General features: G+C 40.6%; 1 protein-coding gene across 3 annotated transcripts in view; it reads left to right on the top strand.

Annotated features, from left to right (window-relative positions):
• Positions 1–18,976, top strand: part of bach2b (BACH transcriptional regulator 2b) — a 106,410-nt gene extending 87,434 nt beyond the window's left edge. For all 3 annotated transcript variants that reach the window (XM_088909232.1, XM_088909233.1, XM_088909230.1), the window contains exons 3-5: positions 397–1,932; positions 11,196–11,402; positions 13,344–18,976. In XM_088909232.1, the coding sequence (XP_088765358.1) occupies positions 397–1,932; positions 11,196–11,402; positions 13,344–13,850 (2,250 nt within the window). In that variant the 3' untranslated portion in view covers positions 13,851–18,976. The remainder of the gene's footprint in view (positions 1–396; positions 1,933–11,195; positions 11,403–13,343) is intronic.
• Positions 18,977–19,204: the final 228 nt, after the last annotated feature.

Raw genomic sequence — 19,204 nt, 5'->3', positions numbered from 1 at the left:
CTCAGATATCCTGCCCAGTACAATAATAACTAGTAACGAAACTGAGACAGCGGGAGGTTGAGGAATATCGGTGGGTAATTAATACTGGTGATACGATTCAAGAATGGGAGCGACTCAATATTAAAAAGCCAATATTTATATCTTAATATAAAGATATTAAAAAGGGTTATTATGATGAGAATAGGTTACACAGAGCCAGACACTGCTGAGCTGCTGTGCTAGTTTGTATTTACTCGTGGGCAGAATGTGTGGTGCTGAGCTGATAAAAGATTAACTGATACTTTACAGTGTTTGTTTATGGACATTAGACCTGTCGGGTTATCTCACCACACTTGAAAACTCCAGAACAATAGCACTGCTGATGGTAATGCTGCCGATGTCCGTGTTTCTTTGCAGGTCACTGCCAGGGGATTTGGCCCATTGTTGCAGTTTGCGTACACTGCGAAGCTGTTACTCAGCAGAGAAAACATCCAGGAGGTCATCCGCTGCGCAGACTTCCTGCGCATGCACAACCTGGAGGATTCCTGCTTTCGGTTTCTGGAAGCCCAGCTTCTGAGCGAGGAAGATGGTCTGCTCCTCTGTCGCAAAGTGGCTCCCTACCCCCAGTCCCAGGAGGATGACAACTCGGAGGGGGAGGACGTGAGCATGCAGTCGGAGACCACCAAGATCACGTCGCCCAGGGCCAGAGTTTGCACAGAGCCCCTGGACTTCAACAAGTCATCCAGGCTGCTGGATGAGGACAGGCTAGCTGTGCCCATCCCAGGCGGCTTTCAGGATGGCAGGGTGGACTTTGAAAAACAAGGGTGTTCGGACCTTCCTCGCTGTCCCAAGTACAGGAAATACCAGTGGGCCTGTGCCAAGCACAATAATGACAGCTCCTCACACACCAGTACCTCAGGTTTTCCAAGCACATTCAAGGAAAGCAGCTCCAGCAGCAACAGCAGTGCCCACGTACCAGGAAGGCTCACACTGGGACAGATAAAGAATGAGCCACGCGCAGAGGAAGAGACCATCTCCCTGTGCCTGTCTGGAGACGAGCAAGACATGAAAGAGAAAGATGGCGTGTCGGAGATGGAGATGGATGGGAAGCAGCATAGCCACATGTTTGCGGACGGACCTAAAAGCAAGTCACCTACATGTTTAAGGTCCCTCATCAGTAAGAACATTGAGCTGGTGAGCCTGCCGAACACACCACAGCAGCTTTATACCAACAGACTGGCCTGCCCCCAAGATACTCAGGTTGACCACAAAAAGGACTATGGGCCTTTCGCTGGGGAGCTGGGGCTGCCTGTGGCATCTCCTAAGGAGGTTGAGGAATTATCATCAAAGACCACCTCGTGCGACGGGGTCTGCAAACAGGAGTCGGAGCTCGACCGCAGGAGTGTCATTTTCTCCTCAGGATCGTGCGATCGCCTGGGAACTCCAGCGCATTCCTATCCTGGGGGGAACTCTTTGGAAAAAGACCTCTCGGATCACATGCCAAAGAGCCTCTGGACTGGCGCGAGCCAGTCCCTCCCCTGCTCCCAGACCTACTCCCCCAGCGGGGTGCCCTCAGAACCCATGCTGCCATGTCGGTCGCGCCCAGTCACCAGCTGCCCCGTGCCGATCAAGGTGTGCCCCCGCTCTCCCCCCTCAGAAACGAGGACGAGGACTTCGAGTTCCTGCTCTTCCTACTCCTACGCCGAAGACGGAAGCGGGGGCTCCCCCTGTAGCTTACCCCAGTTTGAGTTTTCCTCCTCTCCGTGCTCCAACGTAGCACGATGCCTGACGGTCGATCAACAAGACCAGGGGATGGCGGGGGATTCCATGTACAGCCAGGTCCGGCCCAAGATTAAATGTGAGCAATCCTACGGCACCAATTCCAGCGATGAGTCGGGGTCATTCTCGGAAGGAGACAGCGAGTCGTGCCATGTCCAGGAAAGAGGGCCTGAGGTAAAGAGAACACTTTCATGCTGTTTCTTCCACCCTTGGTCTGTTACTGCTGTGCATTGTGATGTCTTTAAAATAAGGTCCTCTTGGCCAAATGACAGTCTTTCTTATGAAATGGAAATATGCTGAGAGCCATTAAACACAAAATCTTATTTGTTTGCATTTTAATGCCTCTCAATATACATTTAAGTGATATGAATACACAGATCAAGATGTTTAGTATTGCCATAAAGAAGAAGTAACTAGTGTCATTGCCTGCACATTTTAAAACAGACTAGTCTTTATTAGGATGAATCAGTTGGCAGGCCTTGGCTGTTAGTGCATTCATAGAGTAGCCATGAAGGACAGATGCACGTTCTGAATCTTTTAGGGAAAGGAATAGAAAAACTTAAATGTACTAATTTTCTGATTTTTGTGATAGGTGGGACGGACAGGTTTTCAGTATTATTTCTGATCATTTCAGGAACCCGTTAAAAGTGACTTAAAGCTGACCAAATTTGCTGCCTCACCTTTCAGCTCCTGATCAATCAGCAGCAACAATAGTGCCCACATACCAGGAAACAGTCATATGTTTAATCTATTTTCAACGCAGCTGTCTTTGGAAATTTGGAAATGGACTTGTATAAACTCTTGCACTCTGATGTTGTTTTTTAATGCTCCAATGTAAACTGTACATCAACGTGTGTGTTATTAATTGCAAATCCTCTTAGCTGAGTAAGACATAGTATTTTAATTACTAAGAGCTAACTATCTTAAAGCCTTAATTATGACTTAAAAGCTTTTTAAATGACTGCAGGCTAGGAAAATAACAAATTATATCCTTCTAGAAAGTCGATGTGTTGTTTTATTCATAACGAAGAAGTGGATTTTCAGTCAAGTCATCTTTAAAGCATACATCTGAGGGAAACTACATTTTCCCTGGCGAAAGAAAGTGGTGTGTTGCCATGGTGATCTCCATTTCTGAACAGTTCTTGGCTGCTGAATTGAAAAATGAGAAAATTGTAACACAGGTTTCATTTGAACTACGGCAAGAATTTGTCTGTAAATCCAGTTTTACGGCACAAACAGATAAGCATTAAAATTACACCTAGTCGGAATTTGTAAACATCATATTATTGTTTGCTGTCAGTCATGTAATGTCTGTATGCTGTATAGATACTGCTGTACAGAGAATTTCATTGTAATAATGGTCATCATTAATATGTATTTTATTTTCTTAATTTGGAACCTAATTTGCAGCACAGAGGTGCAGTGGTTAGTACTATTGCCTCTCAGTGCTGGGGCACTGGGTTCAATTCCTGGGGTGCTGTCTGTGTGGAGTTTGTATGTTCTCCCCATGTTTGCATGGGTTTCCTCCAGGTGCTCTGGCTTCTTCCCACAGTCCAAAGACTTACTGGTAGGTTAACTGGCTTCTAGGAAAATTGACCCTAGTATGAGTGTGTGGGTTGCGATGGACTGGCGTCCCATCCAGGGTGTATCCTGCCCTGCGCCTGTTAATTGCCGCGATAACCTGTGGCTCATCTGGATTGGGAAAAAGGTTAGAAAATGGAAGGATGGGAACCTGCTTATTTTTCTGATGGGCTGGTTACCTTTTTCTGTGTGTATATAGCGGTGTCTCAAATTTTAATATGGGACTTTTAATAACAGTGGAGATTAAATGCTTAATTAAAATAATCTAGTGTCAAATGTGCCAAGCCAAAGTGCTTTCATTAGACCCAAATCAACAAATTACTACTCTCTTGCTTTCAAGACCATCTTCAGAGTCAACTAGAAAAATAAGCTTTGCTGGGACTAAGGTTTTTATGGCCAACTATAAGCAGAAACAATGTCTGTCTTGAAAGTGCATTTTTAAAATAGAAACCAGAGAGCCTGAAAACAATGGATTCCAGTAAGGAAGGAAGTTGTTAAACTGTAGGCTTATCTCAGAACGCAAAAGTTATTCAAGGTACTTCTAGTCTCACAGGGTTTTTCTGATGCTCTGTGCCCAAGGCAAGAAAGCCGTAGCTGTATTTCTGGCACAAGCCTAGAAAATAAACACGCCGTGAGTGCAGCAGTCTGAAAGTACATTCTGTGTTTAGATGTTGCCAGGACAAAATGAACATCATTCTTGTCCATTGTATGTAGAATTCTTTTCATCATCCCTAAATCAAAATGCTGAGGTAAAACCTATGATGAGTCAACATATATGGAATTTCTCTAGGGCTATAACAGCAGATGGCTCAGAGCCAAAAGGTCTGAGACATGAGTTGAGTGCTCCCAGCACACAGAGCACAAGGTTATCTTTTTTTTATTTGCATAAAAACAAGGAATGGTCGATTTTGTTTTCTTAGCATTGAATTGAATAATTTCTACACCCAGATCCATTTCTGTTCTTACAGTAATGTGATACAGCGTTCTTTTAATGAGCTTTATCCTCATCTACTTGAAGATGAAATCTCTTTTAACATCTGCTATTTGTTATTATTTGGTAATATGCTGAATATTAACTTATAAGTGAATGTGTTACTCACACAGGAAATAAAATGCCAGAAACACCAGTTCCGTTCTTTCACGATCTCTACAAGCATTCTCTATTCTCGATATGATAAATTGTGGTCTAAATATTATTAGGCATAAGAAGTTTAGTTGAAATCTGAAAACCGCATTAAATTATGTTTTACATTGTTGTTTGTAACTGCGTCTCAGGGTCTACGTTTCTGTGGTGTGTTTCTCCTCCTGGTTTATTTTTCTTGTACACTCCTTTAGTTCGGATGTTTTTCCTTATAACAAGGAGTGGAATGTCTTCCTCAAAGTGTTAGCGGTCCTTGTGACTGACACTTCTGTATAGCCAGCAGCCATATCACTCTGCAACTCAACTGGCAACCCACTGAAGCTCAGCAGGTGTGAGCCTGGTCAGTATCTGAATAGGAGATCTCCTGGGAAAAACTTAAGTTTGCTGCTGGAAGAGGTGTTACTGGGACCAGTAGGGGGCGCTCACCCAGCAATCTGTGTGGGTCCTGATGCCACAGTGTAGTGACGGGAACGCTATACTGTAAATAAGGTGTCATCTTTTAGAGGAGACATAAAACTGAGGTCCTGACTCTCTGTGATAATTAAAAATCCCAGGGTGTTTCTCGAAAAGAATAGGGGTGTTTATCCCAATGTCCTGGCCAAATTTCCCATTGGCCTTTACCAATTATGGCCTCCTAATAATCCCCATCTCTGAACTGGCTTCATCACTCTGTTCTCCTCCCCACTGATAGCTGATGTTTGGCTAGTGTACTGGCGCACTATGGCTGCCATCGCGTCATCCAGGTGGGGCTTGAGTGGAGTGTCCAGAAAAGCCCTATAGTGTAAGGAATTATTATTCTTATTACTCGTCATCATTGATTGTAGGAAACCGTGACATCCTTAATAAGATGCACAGGTTAAGCTTTGCGTCTCTTTTGTTTGAAAGAAATACAGTGAGCCACACAGCTGCAGTGTGTCAGCCAGTTACAGGGATAGGTATTGTGTATGTTTTTTAAAGCCTCCAAGAACCAAACCAAATAGGCATGGTAACATTAATCAGCAGAACTCAAAACACATCCACAGTAACAACATTACATGTCATCAAACTCAAATCACTATGTACGTGCTGTACGTATGCAAAGGCCTACAGCTTATTTTTCCTCTGATCCACTAAGAACTGTATTGTGTACACTTTGTTGCTTTACAAAGCTTTAAAAAAAATGTACTGCACTTCAGTATTTTATTCCTTTGATATTATAGTGCTTACTGTATGTCCTACTGGCCCAGCTATAGTTTAATCTACAAAATTAGGTTGCAGTACATGTACCTAGATTTCATAACCAGAAGGCAACCAGTTAGTTTCATTTTCATTTTTAGCTTGTGCTGTTGCGAAAGATGTTTTGCATCATTATTCAGACGCTGTCGTTTCTCTTTTTTTCACAACCTGTTTTTAAAATTATGACCAGAAACGATATAAAAAAAAACATCAAGAAAGCAACAAGAGGGATGGGATTTATGATTGCTGCTAGAAGCACACTTTGTCATCCTAACCTTATTACTGGACTAGTTTTCCTTGTGGGGTTGCTATATATAGGAGTTTCTTCACAGCTGAGAAGAAACTTTACAAGGTCAAATCTAACCTGTTTCCTGTAGCCTTCCTGATAGTGTTTAATGGCCTGTAAATTCCCTTTTTTTTTGCTTTTTCATAAAAACAGCAAATCACCTTTCTTTTCATTACGATGTGTGTAGGGGGGCATCGTAGGGGGGACAGACTTTGCGGTAAGATAGCAACTGAGACAGCTGAATTATGTAGAATATAGTACCCACAATGTAAATGCATTTTTACAAACCATGTGGTAATTTTCTTTGAATCTATAAGCTTTCAAAAAATTATTGTTTCACCTTGTTGGCTTGGATTTTGCCCGAGTAGGGAATAGCACATAAAAAGACTGAGTAATATCTTTCATAAATCGTGGAGGAGATACTATATGTAAAGATATGGACTTGTTTTGTTTGTGCAGGAATAGGAGGAATAGAAGGTGTGTTGAGCACTGAAAGACTCCTGTCACTCTATGTAGAAAATTAAAGTATATAGATGCTGGATATTGATTAAACGTTTTTGACGCGTTTTTGATTAATCGATCATTCACGATTGACCATGAATACAGTACATGTTCCTTTGACTTTTACATACAGCAAGTACTAAGTCAAAGCACTAAGTGAAACAGCCAGGAAGATGATTTGTAGTTTGTGGGTTTGTTTTCAATATGATGATAATCCTGAAAACCTATCCAGACAAAACCTAACTTATCTCAGTCAGAAAAAGGAATAGCAGCTTTTGTTTATGTAGAATTGCAGACATTAGTACTGGCAATGAGCCCATTCACCAGGATATATTAACTCCACTTTCTAGGATGAACGAGTATTCAAGAAACTTGATAACTAAGTCTAGCACAAAGACTTCCAGTATGATGCAGGATACATTCATATCAAGATGAGACTGTAAACTAGAGCCGACAGTCTTCTGTTCCAGTGCTGTTAGGCTATGTAATGCCTTTTAAAAAGACATCTGAGAATCTGGTTTATTGGAATCCTTTAGATCTCACCTAAAATTCACATTAAAACTTTTCAAAGACTTGGGTTTACTCTTTGTAATTTTTTTTCGTTTGGTTTTATGCAATACTTTGAAGGCTAAAGGCTCCTAATGAAAAGTGCTTTATCAAATAATAATTCTTAATGCCCTTAACACACAGAAAATACCCATTTCATTTTGATCCATTTTTAATTTTCAATGATGCTTTTTCTGATTTCTGGTTGTGAGGTTTTGTGTTTTGGGTTGAGCATGGAGCATCCTCTTTTGTGTTCACTTTATATTCCACTTGCACAGTTAAAGAACACAAATAAAACAGCTGTCATTTATTTGGCTGTGTGCAGGCTTTGAGCATCATCTGTATAAGCTTCATGGAGTCACGGTCACAGAGATGGAAGGTTGTCTGCACACCGTCACAGTGTGCCTCATACAGGCATTGTGGCATTAATCATATAGAAAGCACTGCAGACCTCCATCTAGGTGTAAATTCTGAAACAAAGGCTGCAGTTGATTTTCACTAATTAGAACCTTTGATCTGGGCTCTGTCCTTGTGAATTGCAAAGCAGCTGAGCTTGTTAACTCCAGGCGTACACCGAAAGAATGAAATTTTAACATATTTATTTGCAGGCAGTGAACACAGCACTCAGGTGCTGCTTCTGATAGTGAAAATGGGAGAGGGAAATCTATTACTGAAGCGAAAATGAACTTCTGTTTTTGGTAGCTAATACTTAGTGTGTATTTGTGTTGTATTGGCAGCAAATCCGTGCCTTCTTTATGATCCCTTTTTTGCCTATGTCATCCTTCTTGAAATCTGTCATTTTTCTAAATGTATGTAGGATTAGAGAATGTCAGCTGGAAAAAACAGCCATAGTAAAATAGTATTTTATATATATAGTATTTTTTTAAAAATATTATGGGCATTGAGGAATACAACGAGATAGAAAAGTAATGCAATGGTACACAGGGTAGTGCTTATTGTCCTCAGCTTTGTACTGAAGATACTGAAGAGGCTGAACCAAAGTCATCTGCTCTCAAGAGAAATATCTTATCTACCCAGCTAGGACCCAGATAAAAGATACAAATTTATACCTCACTGCCACTCATCTGCCTTACCATTAGACGTGTATTTTCCAATTATTCTCTTTTCATAGTATTCTAATTATGATTCCTAAGAACATAAGAAAGGTTACAAACCAGTTGAGGTCATCCAGTCTTTCTGACCCATTTTGGCAGATAGCAGTTCATTGATCCAAGGATTTCATTCAGACGGGTCTTAAATGAAGCCAAAATATTGGCTTGAACTGCGTGGCTTGGTGGCTTGTCCCAGACTCCCACAACCCTTTGCGTAATGACAACTGTTTTAAATGCACTTCCACATACTGTCGTTTCCACTCGTGTCCTCTGGATCATGTTTCACTGTTCTTTTTGTAAACATCTACTGGCCTGACTGTATCAGAGACTTTGAGGATTTTGAATATTTGTTCCAGCCCTTTTGTCGTCTTCGCTGTTCAAGGCTCAGGAAGTTCAGTTCTGTCAGCCTGTCAGTGCAGGATGTTCCTTTAAATCCTTGAAGGCGTTTGGTTGCTCGTCTCCGGACTGCAATATCTTTTTTTAACGTGGTGACAAAAAATGTACTAAATGAGGCACTGTACAATTTTAAGGTCACAACCCTTGATTTCAATGCTTCACGTTTTCATGATGTAGCTCAGCGTTTTGGCTATCTTTTTTATTTCTTCTTCACATAGTCTGGAAGATGTACGCAATGTATCAACATAAACACCCAAGTTTTTGTTTCTATAAGTAGCCTCATCTATCTCATTGTTTCCCATTTTGTATTTAAAGTTTGTTTTTTCACCAGCTTCATGCGAATCTCTGTTCTAGTCTATTTGCCATCATAAACATAGGTAGTGCTCAATTCTGACAGAAACAACATGGCTGGATAAATAGGCAAATAAAGCACATCCAGGCCCCTTTCAGTCCCTTCTATGTGCGATGTTTCCTGGCACAGTGATTTTAACCCTGCTGATAGCTCCAGAGTTGGGTTGTTGTACAGTACTGTATATCCTGGCGATGACGTTGGTTCCAGTTCAACAACAGCAGTCTGGGAAGAGAATGCTTTCTTCCGAGATGTGTTGTTGTTCTTAAACCTGTTTTTCACAAGCTGTCTCTCACCTTTACCTCACGCTCAAGTTCTTCGACTGTCGTTCCGAGTCCCCTGTTACATCTCTCAGGGCTATTCTGGGCCGTTCTTGTCGCTACACTTCGTTGATTCACGCGGGACAGAGGGAGGCCACTTCGACGATTTAAAAATCAGGGAGGCAATTAATATCTTGGCCAAACCAGTGGCAACATAAGGCACCATTATCCGTGGCCAGTAAGAAAGAGGCCAAAACTAGGTTACCCAGCTTCATTTACACAGATCGTAAAGAAACAAGTCGCACCCCACCTAGGTATCATTTTTGCTTTTTAAGTTGGTCTTTCCTATTATTGTAATAATCTTAGATGATGATTAACTGGCCTGTCACTGCTACACCAGTGGTACAGTTTCCCAGTGGGGTAAATGCCGATCTCCTTCTCCTGCACAGGCTCTGTTCTCATCCGCAGATCTGGCCCCCTGTGAATTCGCTGACATGTTATATTAAATAGGGTGGCCTGTGACAATGTGCAGATTCGTTTTATCTGTCGTGCCGTTTTCTTTTGTACCAGTTCTAGACAGGTGTTGATACATTGCTAGTTTCTCATTTGTAAAAAAAAAAAGACAAAATAAGGAAACGAGGAGTGTCTGGGGTCACCTTCACCCCTAAATTGATGTGTAGGTGAAATCTCGATGCAGCAGTTTAAGAGTCGCACCGTCTTGCAGCTGTTTTCATATTATGCAGTAAATAAAATGATGGCGCCATCTTGTGGTAGCACTGAATATTGCTAGCGATCTCATGAAATATTTCTCATACTGTAAACCGCTGTCAGCTTGGAAGTACGTGCTAAATAGCGGTGCAACATGTAGATCATATGAGATCATCAGTATATCAACTATTCTAATATACGTATGTGAAGATAATAAATATCTATATTCTTATTCTATCACCTAAATTACAGTCAGAATTAGAACACAATATTTCAGGAATGCATCGTATGGAAATTCCAATAGAATAAAATGTTGTTTTACAGTATTAAAAATAACAGGAGAAAACTGAAATTTACAGTAATTTCATGTCAGGATGGAAAGAGTATAATATTCACGTATACACCTAGAACTGATATTTTAAATCACCTCTTGCTGTTCAACCCCCTTTATAAAGAAGCATAGCTATCCATCTCCATCCTCTAGGGTAAATTTTAGTCGGGCTTGTTGCAACAACGTTCACTTTAGTTTTCAGTGTGAAAGAGCAAAGGAAGTGAACTCACCTATAACTGGGCTCACAGTGGTTCCCTCTTCAGTTCTGCCAGTGCCAGTTGGGAATCTCACCCCACCAAGCTTCATGCACCACATCTCACCCGGAATAAAGCTTTTACTGCATGAATCACCTAAGTGTCTCTAGATCAGGAGTGTCCAAATCTCTTATAGAAGGGCCTAGTATCTGCCTTTTATTGTTCCAATCTGAGTACTCAATTAACATCAGACATACAGTATATAAAATATTACTTAATGTCCTTTATAGCTGATGACTCAAAACAGTCACTTCATACATTTTCTCAGTCAGGCATATACAGAAGGTTACGTAAGGTCTTTTACAGTGGGTTCCTCAAAGAGCTCACTACCTTAAAGCTACAGCTGCTGTATTTATCAAACACCTCAGAACCAAGCTCCAAGTATTACACTTATGCAGTTCATTAAGTAATTGGACCCAAAATATAACAGAAAGATCAGGTTAGAACAAAAAAAACAAACAGATGGTACTAGGCTCTCCAGGAACTGAGTCTGGCTTTCCTGGCCCAGACCTCACAATTTTATTACAAAACATACTTCTGAAAACAAATACAACATTCTGAACCCTTACAGCAAATGTGTACACCGTGACATACCTGTAAAGTGGGAATTATATCATTAAACAATCTTTGTTTTACTTTTTGCTTTGAGAACAGAGCACACATTTTTAAACTTGACCATCTCGGAGCAAAGTAGGTGATTTCAGCCAGTAGGTGATTTGGCTTCATTAACTCGTTTGCCTTTCTTCCAACCTTACAGGTCAAGCTTCCTTTCCCCGTCGATCAAATCACAGATCTTCCCAGGAATGACTTCCAAATGATGATAAAAATGCACAAACTAACCTCAGAGCAGCTGGAGTTCATCCACGACGTCCGGCGGAGGAGTAAGAACCGTATAGCTGCGCAGCGCTGTCGGAAGAGGAAACTGGACTGCATTCAGAACCTGGAGTGTGAGATTCGCAAGCTGGTACGTGCTCTCCAGACCTGTCCTGACCACACCTGTCAGCGCACAGGACCGAACGAAGCAGGGTGCTGGAGTGGGGCTTGAGCAGCGCCAAACCAAAGTAATGACACGGGAAGAAATATACTGGTCTCGTTGCCTGTTCGTACGGGTTAAATACATGTCACGTACAGTTGATTCAAATGGGGGTTGTTTAATGCGCTTACTGGAACACGGTCTCTCAAACCCTGCCCCTAGCCTCTGACCCCCTGTCAGCAACAACAGGTCAACCTTTAAATGGAACGAGCACACATTTTAAGCTTACATAGAAATAGTAATATCTTATTTAAACCAAAGAAATCACTCTGTGTGCTCTCAGGATATAGTTTTGTTTTTATTATTTTTGGGGTTATTATTATATATTTCTAGTTGTTTTATGTATAGTTTAGACTACATAAAGTAAAAATGGATGTATAAATTAATGTTTACTTTCCAAGCTAGACTGTCTCTTGCTAGTTTTTGTCGTCATTTTATAACTTGAACTCATAAGTTTCTTCAGACTATTAGGATATTTGCTCTGGATCTTGGACTGAATGACCCTGTTTCAGTACAAAAATGAGGGATTTCTATGTATAATATTTTGAGCAGTGTGCTTTAGTAATGAACCATTTCGCTATAGTTTAGATATTTATCTGGAAGATCCCTGGTTTTCTTGGCGGTATAGTGAAGTGTCACATTGCCTGTTAACTGACAGGGAGAGCCATCATTGTCTTGATGTTTCTACAGTCTGCAGTGGGAAAATCGTTGATCATCTCTCTGCAATCTGCTCCTGAGCAAGTTGCTGAAGTGCAGCCTTTGGAAATCAACCTTTGCCCCCTGCACTGCAGATGGTTGCATTGATGGAGCGAGCAGGGATTAGATGCTAGTTCTTGCCAGTTCTAGCTGTTCTGGTGAAAAAGCATTATGTAGGTCAACAAAACCGCATTCTAACTACGGCATGTGTAACCAGAGTGGCATTCTGAGAGCTGCCCATCTCCCCCACAGCATACGCCCACAGATTTCCTTCCACAGTATCAGCGGAGGCAGCTTTGCGTGGGGACGCAGGCTGTTTCCATGACAGGACAGAAGCCTGTGTCTTTTTTCAGCCTTTGATATTTAGCTTCATTGACAAGCCGTCCACGCCACATAGGAGCAAACAAAATGTCTGAGTCTTTACAATAAAGCCAAATGAACGTCAACACGATTTCAAATGGTTTTGTTGCTGTTGTTGTGTCACAGTTTTCAGTGTAGATAACCACAGGTTCAAAGCCACAAGAAACTCAATCTAGTTTTCATCAGATGCCTGCAAGTGCATCTGTTGCATTGTTTGGGAATGAATGCATATTCACAGGACGAGAGGCTGTCACAGATGCCAGCAAATCCCGCCTTGATAGCACAGCCATGTACAACTTTAATTTTGTATGTTGGCCTTAGATTAAAAAACCACATCCAGCACTCTGATAAGAACAGGTCCTGAATTCTCCCCTCGTTTTCTTGCCATTTGAATGTTTTCAGTAAAGCTCTCCCTCAAGAATACCTGTCTGAGTATTAGAGAGAGAAGATAAGATCACTTTATTGGCCATATACAAGTTCTTGCATTAGGAATTTGTCTTTTCACATACCCCAGCTTGCTCTCCATGAGACACACAGACAGGGAGAGAAGCTTGGGGTCAGAGAGCAGGGTCAGCCATTTATATGGCGCCCCTGGAGCAGCTGGGGTTAAGGGCCTTGCTCAGGGGCCCAACAGAGTAGGATTCCTCCGCTGGCCGTGGGATTTGAACCGGCAACTTTCCAGCCACAGCCACAGATCCTTAGCCACAGAGCCACCGCTCCGCCCAGAAAGCGCTACTTAATGTGAAGTAGGGCATAATTGTCTTACACATTTCAAGCTACTGCTGCTTTAAATGTGACGCTCTGTGTTCTTGCTAGGTATGTGAAAAGGAGAAACTGCTGACGGAGAGGAACCAGCTGAAGGCCTGCATGGGGGAGCTGTGGGAGAACTTCTCCTGCCTGTCCCAGGAGGTGTGCAGGGACGTGCAGCTCAGCCCCGAGCAGGTTCAGTCTCTGCACAGGTACTGTCCAGTCCTCAGGCCTGTGGATCAAACTGCCCCCACCCCCGCCAACACCAGCATCAACCTCACTTCCTCCAGCTCTGCGGCAGCTGGGGCGGAACAAAACTTCGCCAAGTCGCCGTGTGCCGGGGACAGCATGCAGTGCTGCGCTGACCCCAGCCCCGTTCAGATGGGCGCTCAGTGGCTGCCAGGCAACGGAGCCGAAAGTCTAGGGGGAATCACGATAGGAGAGCATGACCCCAGCACTTTCCTTGACATGGGGTCATCGTTTGAACAGTGTAACCAGACAGTCACGGTGGATTTTTGCCAGGAAATGACTGATAAATGTACAACTGACGAACAGCCCAGGAAAGACTGCACCTAGTAGTGGTGGGCATTTTTTAAAACACCTCCTTCCCAGAGGTTGTGGGGTGGGTCATCATCTGCCAGTGTTCTTTAGAACTTTTTTTGTTGTTGTTGATTTTTTTTAAAAGGTTGACACTACAGTTGTCTTAACAGCAGCAATATCGTTCTCCAGGTATTCTCTCCTAACCATAACAAGTGGGGAATTAAAACCCTCATAATGGTGCTACACCTTGCCCCAGCAGGGATCACAACAGTGGTAACACTGTTTTTATGTATTAAAGTTCATTCGCAACAGGAATGGGCAGACGACATCTCAGATTTAAAACCTCTATGGACCTAACAGCAACTGTTTTGTTCTCTTTATCTGTCTCTCTCTTTCAGTTTCTCAGTGGCCCTGGTCACAGCAATTCAAGCTCAGGAATTCTTCTGAATGTTCAATATTGTTCATAAAAAATAAGACGGTTTCTGTACATTGAGAGTTTTATACAGTAGCTAGACTGTATGCGTTCATATGCAAAAATTTCTTCTGCATCGCTCATTTTTAGAGTTTCTATACTGGAACACTTAATGTGTATTGTACAGAAGTTTGTATTTAAACATTCCTCTTTTGCCTTTTACAGTGCGAAAAATAAAGAAAAATGGGTTTGATGATCAGTTACTTTGCTAGGGGTCCCCACACATCAGCAATATCATTCTCTGCTTTTTTTAATTCTAGATATTTAAATCTTTGTTAGGCAGACAGATTAATGTATATAATTGTGGCACTGTAAGGGTGTCCATGAGCATGGTGATTTTGATCATGAAAAAAATTGTACAGTAAAGGTTAGACTTTCATTTACACTGGGGTTACATCAGGTACCTTTTCCAGGAGTATAACGTTCCTGTCATTTCTTAGATGTTTTCTGCCAGTAGGCTATTGTTTTCCATACAGTAAAGTATTCCTACACTCAGGATGTCAGGCTTATTTAAAATAAAATTGCCTCTTTTATGCTAATTGGGTGTTCAAACTGACCGGCAAACAGGTATTGTGGGATATTACCCAGTGGTCATGTGAGGTGTGAATTTTATGAGGGCCTGCTAACAGTTCTGTAGATGTGAGAACAGTTTTGTTTTAAATAGGGTTTGTGTTTCAAAGTTTTTAAAGAAAAAAAGTCAGTATTTAAAAAAATAACTGTGGTGAGATTTTGGACACTTCTCACCTTTGTGAATTTCTTTCAGTGTTACTTTTTGATTTTGTGAAAGAGTATGGAAATCATTGGAAACCACAGGATGAACATGTTTCGGGATATGCTCAATCTTCTAGCTAATGTGGGGTTTTTTCGTGTTTACTTTTGCATTTCATGTCAATTGATTGGCACTTTTTTTTTACAAAACGCACCTGGCACTCAAAACACAAATGAGCACTTCATAAAGGTTATGTCATAGCCACGACCACTTGAAGAAAGCACTTAATTTGGCACGTAGAAACCAGCTTCTCGTGGATAATTCTTATCATTGTTATCATTGTCAAGAATATTAGGCTCACACTTCTATATGAATCCAGTTTATCTTTTCCTTAAAATAAATTGGAATCTAATTTTAGTATGTTCTTATGCCATTGTCATGTGATTTTCATTATGAGAATTAGTTTACGAAAAAATACGAAAAAATCTATTTATAAAACAGGAAGTAAGCCCAGTCAAATTAGATATTTTATCCTCTATCTAGGTATTAGATTATAATTCAAGAAAATATCATTTAAAAACAGTCATATATTGATCCCTTGCCCTAAATGTGAAATTTATGGAGAACATACAATCCCATGCATATGTGTTTTGTGGAATAAGGTAATGTCTGTTACCTTCATCATTTTAGTCATCTGTATTTGCTTCCATTTCTTTTTAAAGTCCACAAAAGTTTTGCAGCTCTTTAACTACTGTTAGGTAAGTGGTGTTCTGCAAAACACCAACAATTGGACATCATCAGTACTGCACAAGGCAGCAAACAAAGTTTTTTTAAAGATATTAACACAGGGAATTTCAAATATTTGTATTCTGAAGTGCAAAGAGAAGGGGCCGAATGCCTTCTATCCATTTGTAGCTTTTCTTAAACGTTTAAAGGTGCAGATCTAGAATGGGATTACACAGATCTGGATTTGTAAATGAAACTATTATTTTATTCTCACAGAAGACTGTTTAGAAATATTTAGAGTTAGTAGAAATCTATTCACTTTTACACATGTTGTGAGACATGTTAATTAATTAGGTTAATTCATTAAGAGGAAGTATGTTCTCCCGCTGTTGAATTTGACAAAGAACCTAGAATCTTGAAATGTGATTGAAAACCATTACCCTAAAATACAGAGGATAATGTTGTAATGAACCATTTCATTATTAAAAAATAAAATGGGTTGCATCCGTTATAAATTTGACATAGCCATTTTAAAAATAAGCTTCATCATGCATAAGTCAATGTGGAATATTTGTGTTGGCAAACAAAATTTTCCAGCTCATGTTGGAATTGAGGAATAATCTGGCAGTCCTTCACTAGCACTGGTAGAACACAAAACTGAACGATACTGTACTGTCTTGGCAGACCAATAGCTAAGAGACAATTTCTGTGGTTAAACAAACCACAATAGCTCACATTTTACAGCAACTAAAACATAAATGTCTAACAGCAGTGAAACTGGCCATCACAAACTCCAGGTAAAATCACTGCAGAAAAGCTTTCACAATTAAACTTATATGAGCCACTGCTCATCCACATTATGTTTTATTAAGCTTCCGAATTTAAAGCTAGCTAGTTTTTGTGACTAGTCTGTAAAGTGGTTACTCTTTTCTTGTGGGGTTTTTTTTTTTCAGATGCTAGTCCATATGTTTTTGCTATATGGGATTTTATTGAAATTCGAAAAAACAATATCAGGTAATAAAAGGGAGACTAGAATTAGGGAGGGGTCAGTGAAGGTGTACAAGTATGTGCAGGTCATCCCTATAATTTTGTTCGTTCTTACTTAATGTTCCAATCATATGGAAAGCAATTTCAGTAACCTTCTAGTATGAAAAGCACATTCTGTATATGTTGAGAAGTATCTCCATCTACGTCAAGTGGGCTGTGATTTTTTTCAAACACGTTGAAGGTTTCTTGTCCTGCGTAGATAAATAACTATAAGCTATAGGTAACGTTTTCTTTGTTATTATTTTGTGCTATTTAGATAGCAATGAGTGCATAGCACTTTCTGTCTTGTAAATATTTTCCATGGCTTTGCTTGGAACAGCACCCAGGGAAAAAGAGATCTGATGGAGGTGCAGTGGCTAGAGGCGGAAATCGTCACTCAATACAGATCATCCCTTTCATGTCACAGCGACTCCCCCTCCGCCATGTAGCAGTCTAGGGGACGATTTGTTTAGGACTGGAATGCGATGCTCACTGCCACAGGGCAGTCGGAGTCAGATTGGAAACTGTGGCGGGAGGACTCCGCTGTCCCCAGCGTCTGTGGCCTAATGCGATATCTGCACCCGCGCCCTCTCTTCCTCTGAGTGTTTCCCAGAGACTGGGGGGAAAAAAAACAAAACAAAAACAAAGGTTTGGTTCATCGGTCCTGAGACCTGATGGTCCCGGCTGTCCTTCACGAGGAGCCTTTGCTGTCGCCTCAGTCACGTATACATGCGTCTGTTTCTGTAGCATGTAGTAATCTGTATATAGTGCAGATGCCCTCATATGTTGTCTCAGGGTGCCAAAAGTATATTTTTTATCCATTTATGATTCTGGAACAGACATTTTTACTGTTATTCATTCATGGGTTGATTTTTTTTTCCCTCCTGATTTTGTTTCGTCTGCTCGGGTGGCTGTGTTTGCATCCACGGGCCCTGCCCCCCACCTACAAATTGTACGAGCTCGAAAGTGATCGCTGATCAGAAGCAAAAGCTGAGAAATTAGATTTGCACAAAACCAAGAAATCCCCAAAAGGGCTAAAACTGACACTGCAAAATGAGCCTCAAAGACCAGGTCTAATTTATAAAAACTAGTTTGAAGAGTTGTAGAATAGCATAAGAACTACAGGTATATCCACATGTTCGAAAAACCAAACAAACTCTCAAAGATGTGCAGTGTTATAGTGATTTGTTATCTGTGCTGCATATAGTGGGCTGATTTACAGAGATTTTTAAAGTGTATTTTATATTGTTAATGTTTAAGACGACAAGCCAGTTTGACTGAATACAGAGTACTCTTATCCTTGATTGCTTTTAGGGTTCGTTTAGTTGTTCTGTGCTGCTTATCATGACAGTAGTTTTTAACACTGGCTATGTACACATAGTTTTGTGTCACAGTGAACACGACTCGCCTTTTTGAAAATTTGCTAAACTTTATAATTACTGGTATCCTCGCGGAACACAAAAATCTGAGATAATTTACAGCAAAGGACAAGTGTTTACAAAAAGTGTCACCTTTTTTAGCGATTTGCCATGTAAATAAAATTGCCAGAAGAGACTGATAATGTGTTGAGATACGTTTGAATGACAATGCCCACTACTTACTATGCGTTTTACAACTTGTCAGTAGACCAGTTTGTTTCAGAATTATGTGGATACAAGTGCACCTCCAATTTTTGCCTTACAAATTTCAGAGGCCATATTCACATCAGAGTGAACTGAGTGTATGCAGGGGCCTGAGCCCCCCACCCCCTTGTCAACAGTATGGACTTTCTCACACTTATCTACCTGTAAAATCCTTCATACCTCTCATAACTGGTCAATGACTGTATCAACAAACTGCATCAGGTGTTTTTTCTACATGCTTTTTACACAGATTCTATGGGATTATTGTATTAGTAGATTTGGTGCATCATTTTTTAATGTACTGGTTCTTAAGCTTGTAGTCTCCAAGTTATTATTTTTTCTTCTAGAAGACTGTGTTTTTGTGTTAATATTGTCAATTTGAGATAGCTGTTATTTGCTTTTTCTGTTACTAAGAGTTTTTACCGTTTTTATTTTCAAAATTGCTACATGATCCTAATGAATTTAATGACTCCCTAAACCCATTGTAAATACAGTATTGTGCAAAAAATCCCCTTTCATTCATTTGAATTGCTAGTGTTATAAAATTACTGATTTTTTTGTCTAGACACCATTTCTGTTAATGAAATAAAGAACATATCAAGTATAACAATCTTTGTGGGTTTTACTCTGCTCTCTTGTATTTTATTTTATCCTTGAAACAACCGGCTAAAGCTACACAAAAGAAAGAAGGCTTCACAGCCGAAACGTTGTGTTTTCTCTCTTCTCTTTTCGGCATAGAATAAATCTACTACTTGTTCCTTTATAGAATGCTGACTCTAACTAAAACTAATTTCAATCTTTATGTTGCATCTGTTTCTCAGCTTTTGTTTAGGAT

This window comes from Atractosteus spatula, chromosome 2 (genome assembly GCF_055471065.1).
Source record: "Atractosteus spatula isolate fAtrSpa1 chromosome 2, fAtrSpa1.hap1, whole genome shotgun sequence".
Lineage (NCBI taxonomy): Eukaryota > Metazoa > Chordata > Actinopteri > Semionotiformes > Lepisosteidae > Atractosteus > Atractosteus spatula.
Note: the sequence above shows the minus strand (reverse complement) of the source record. Positions and strands in the feature narration are given on the sequence as shown.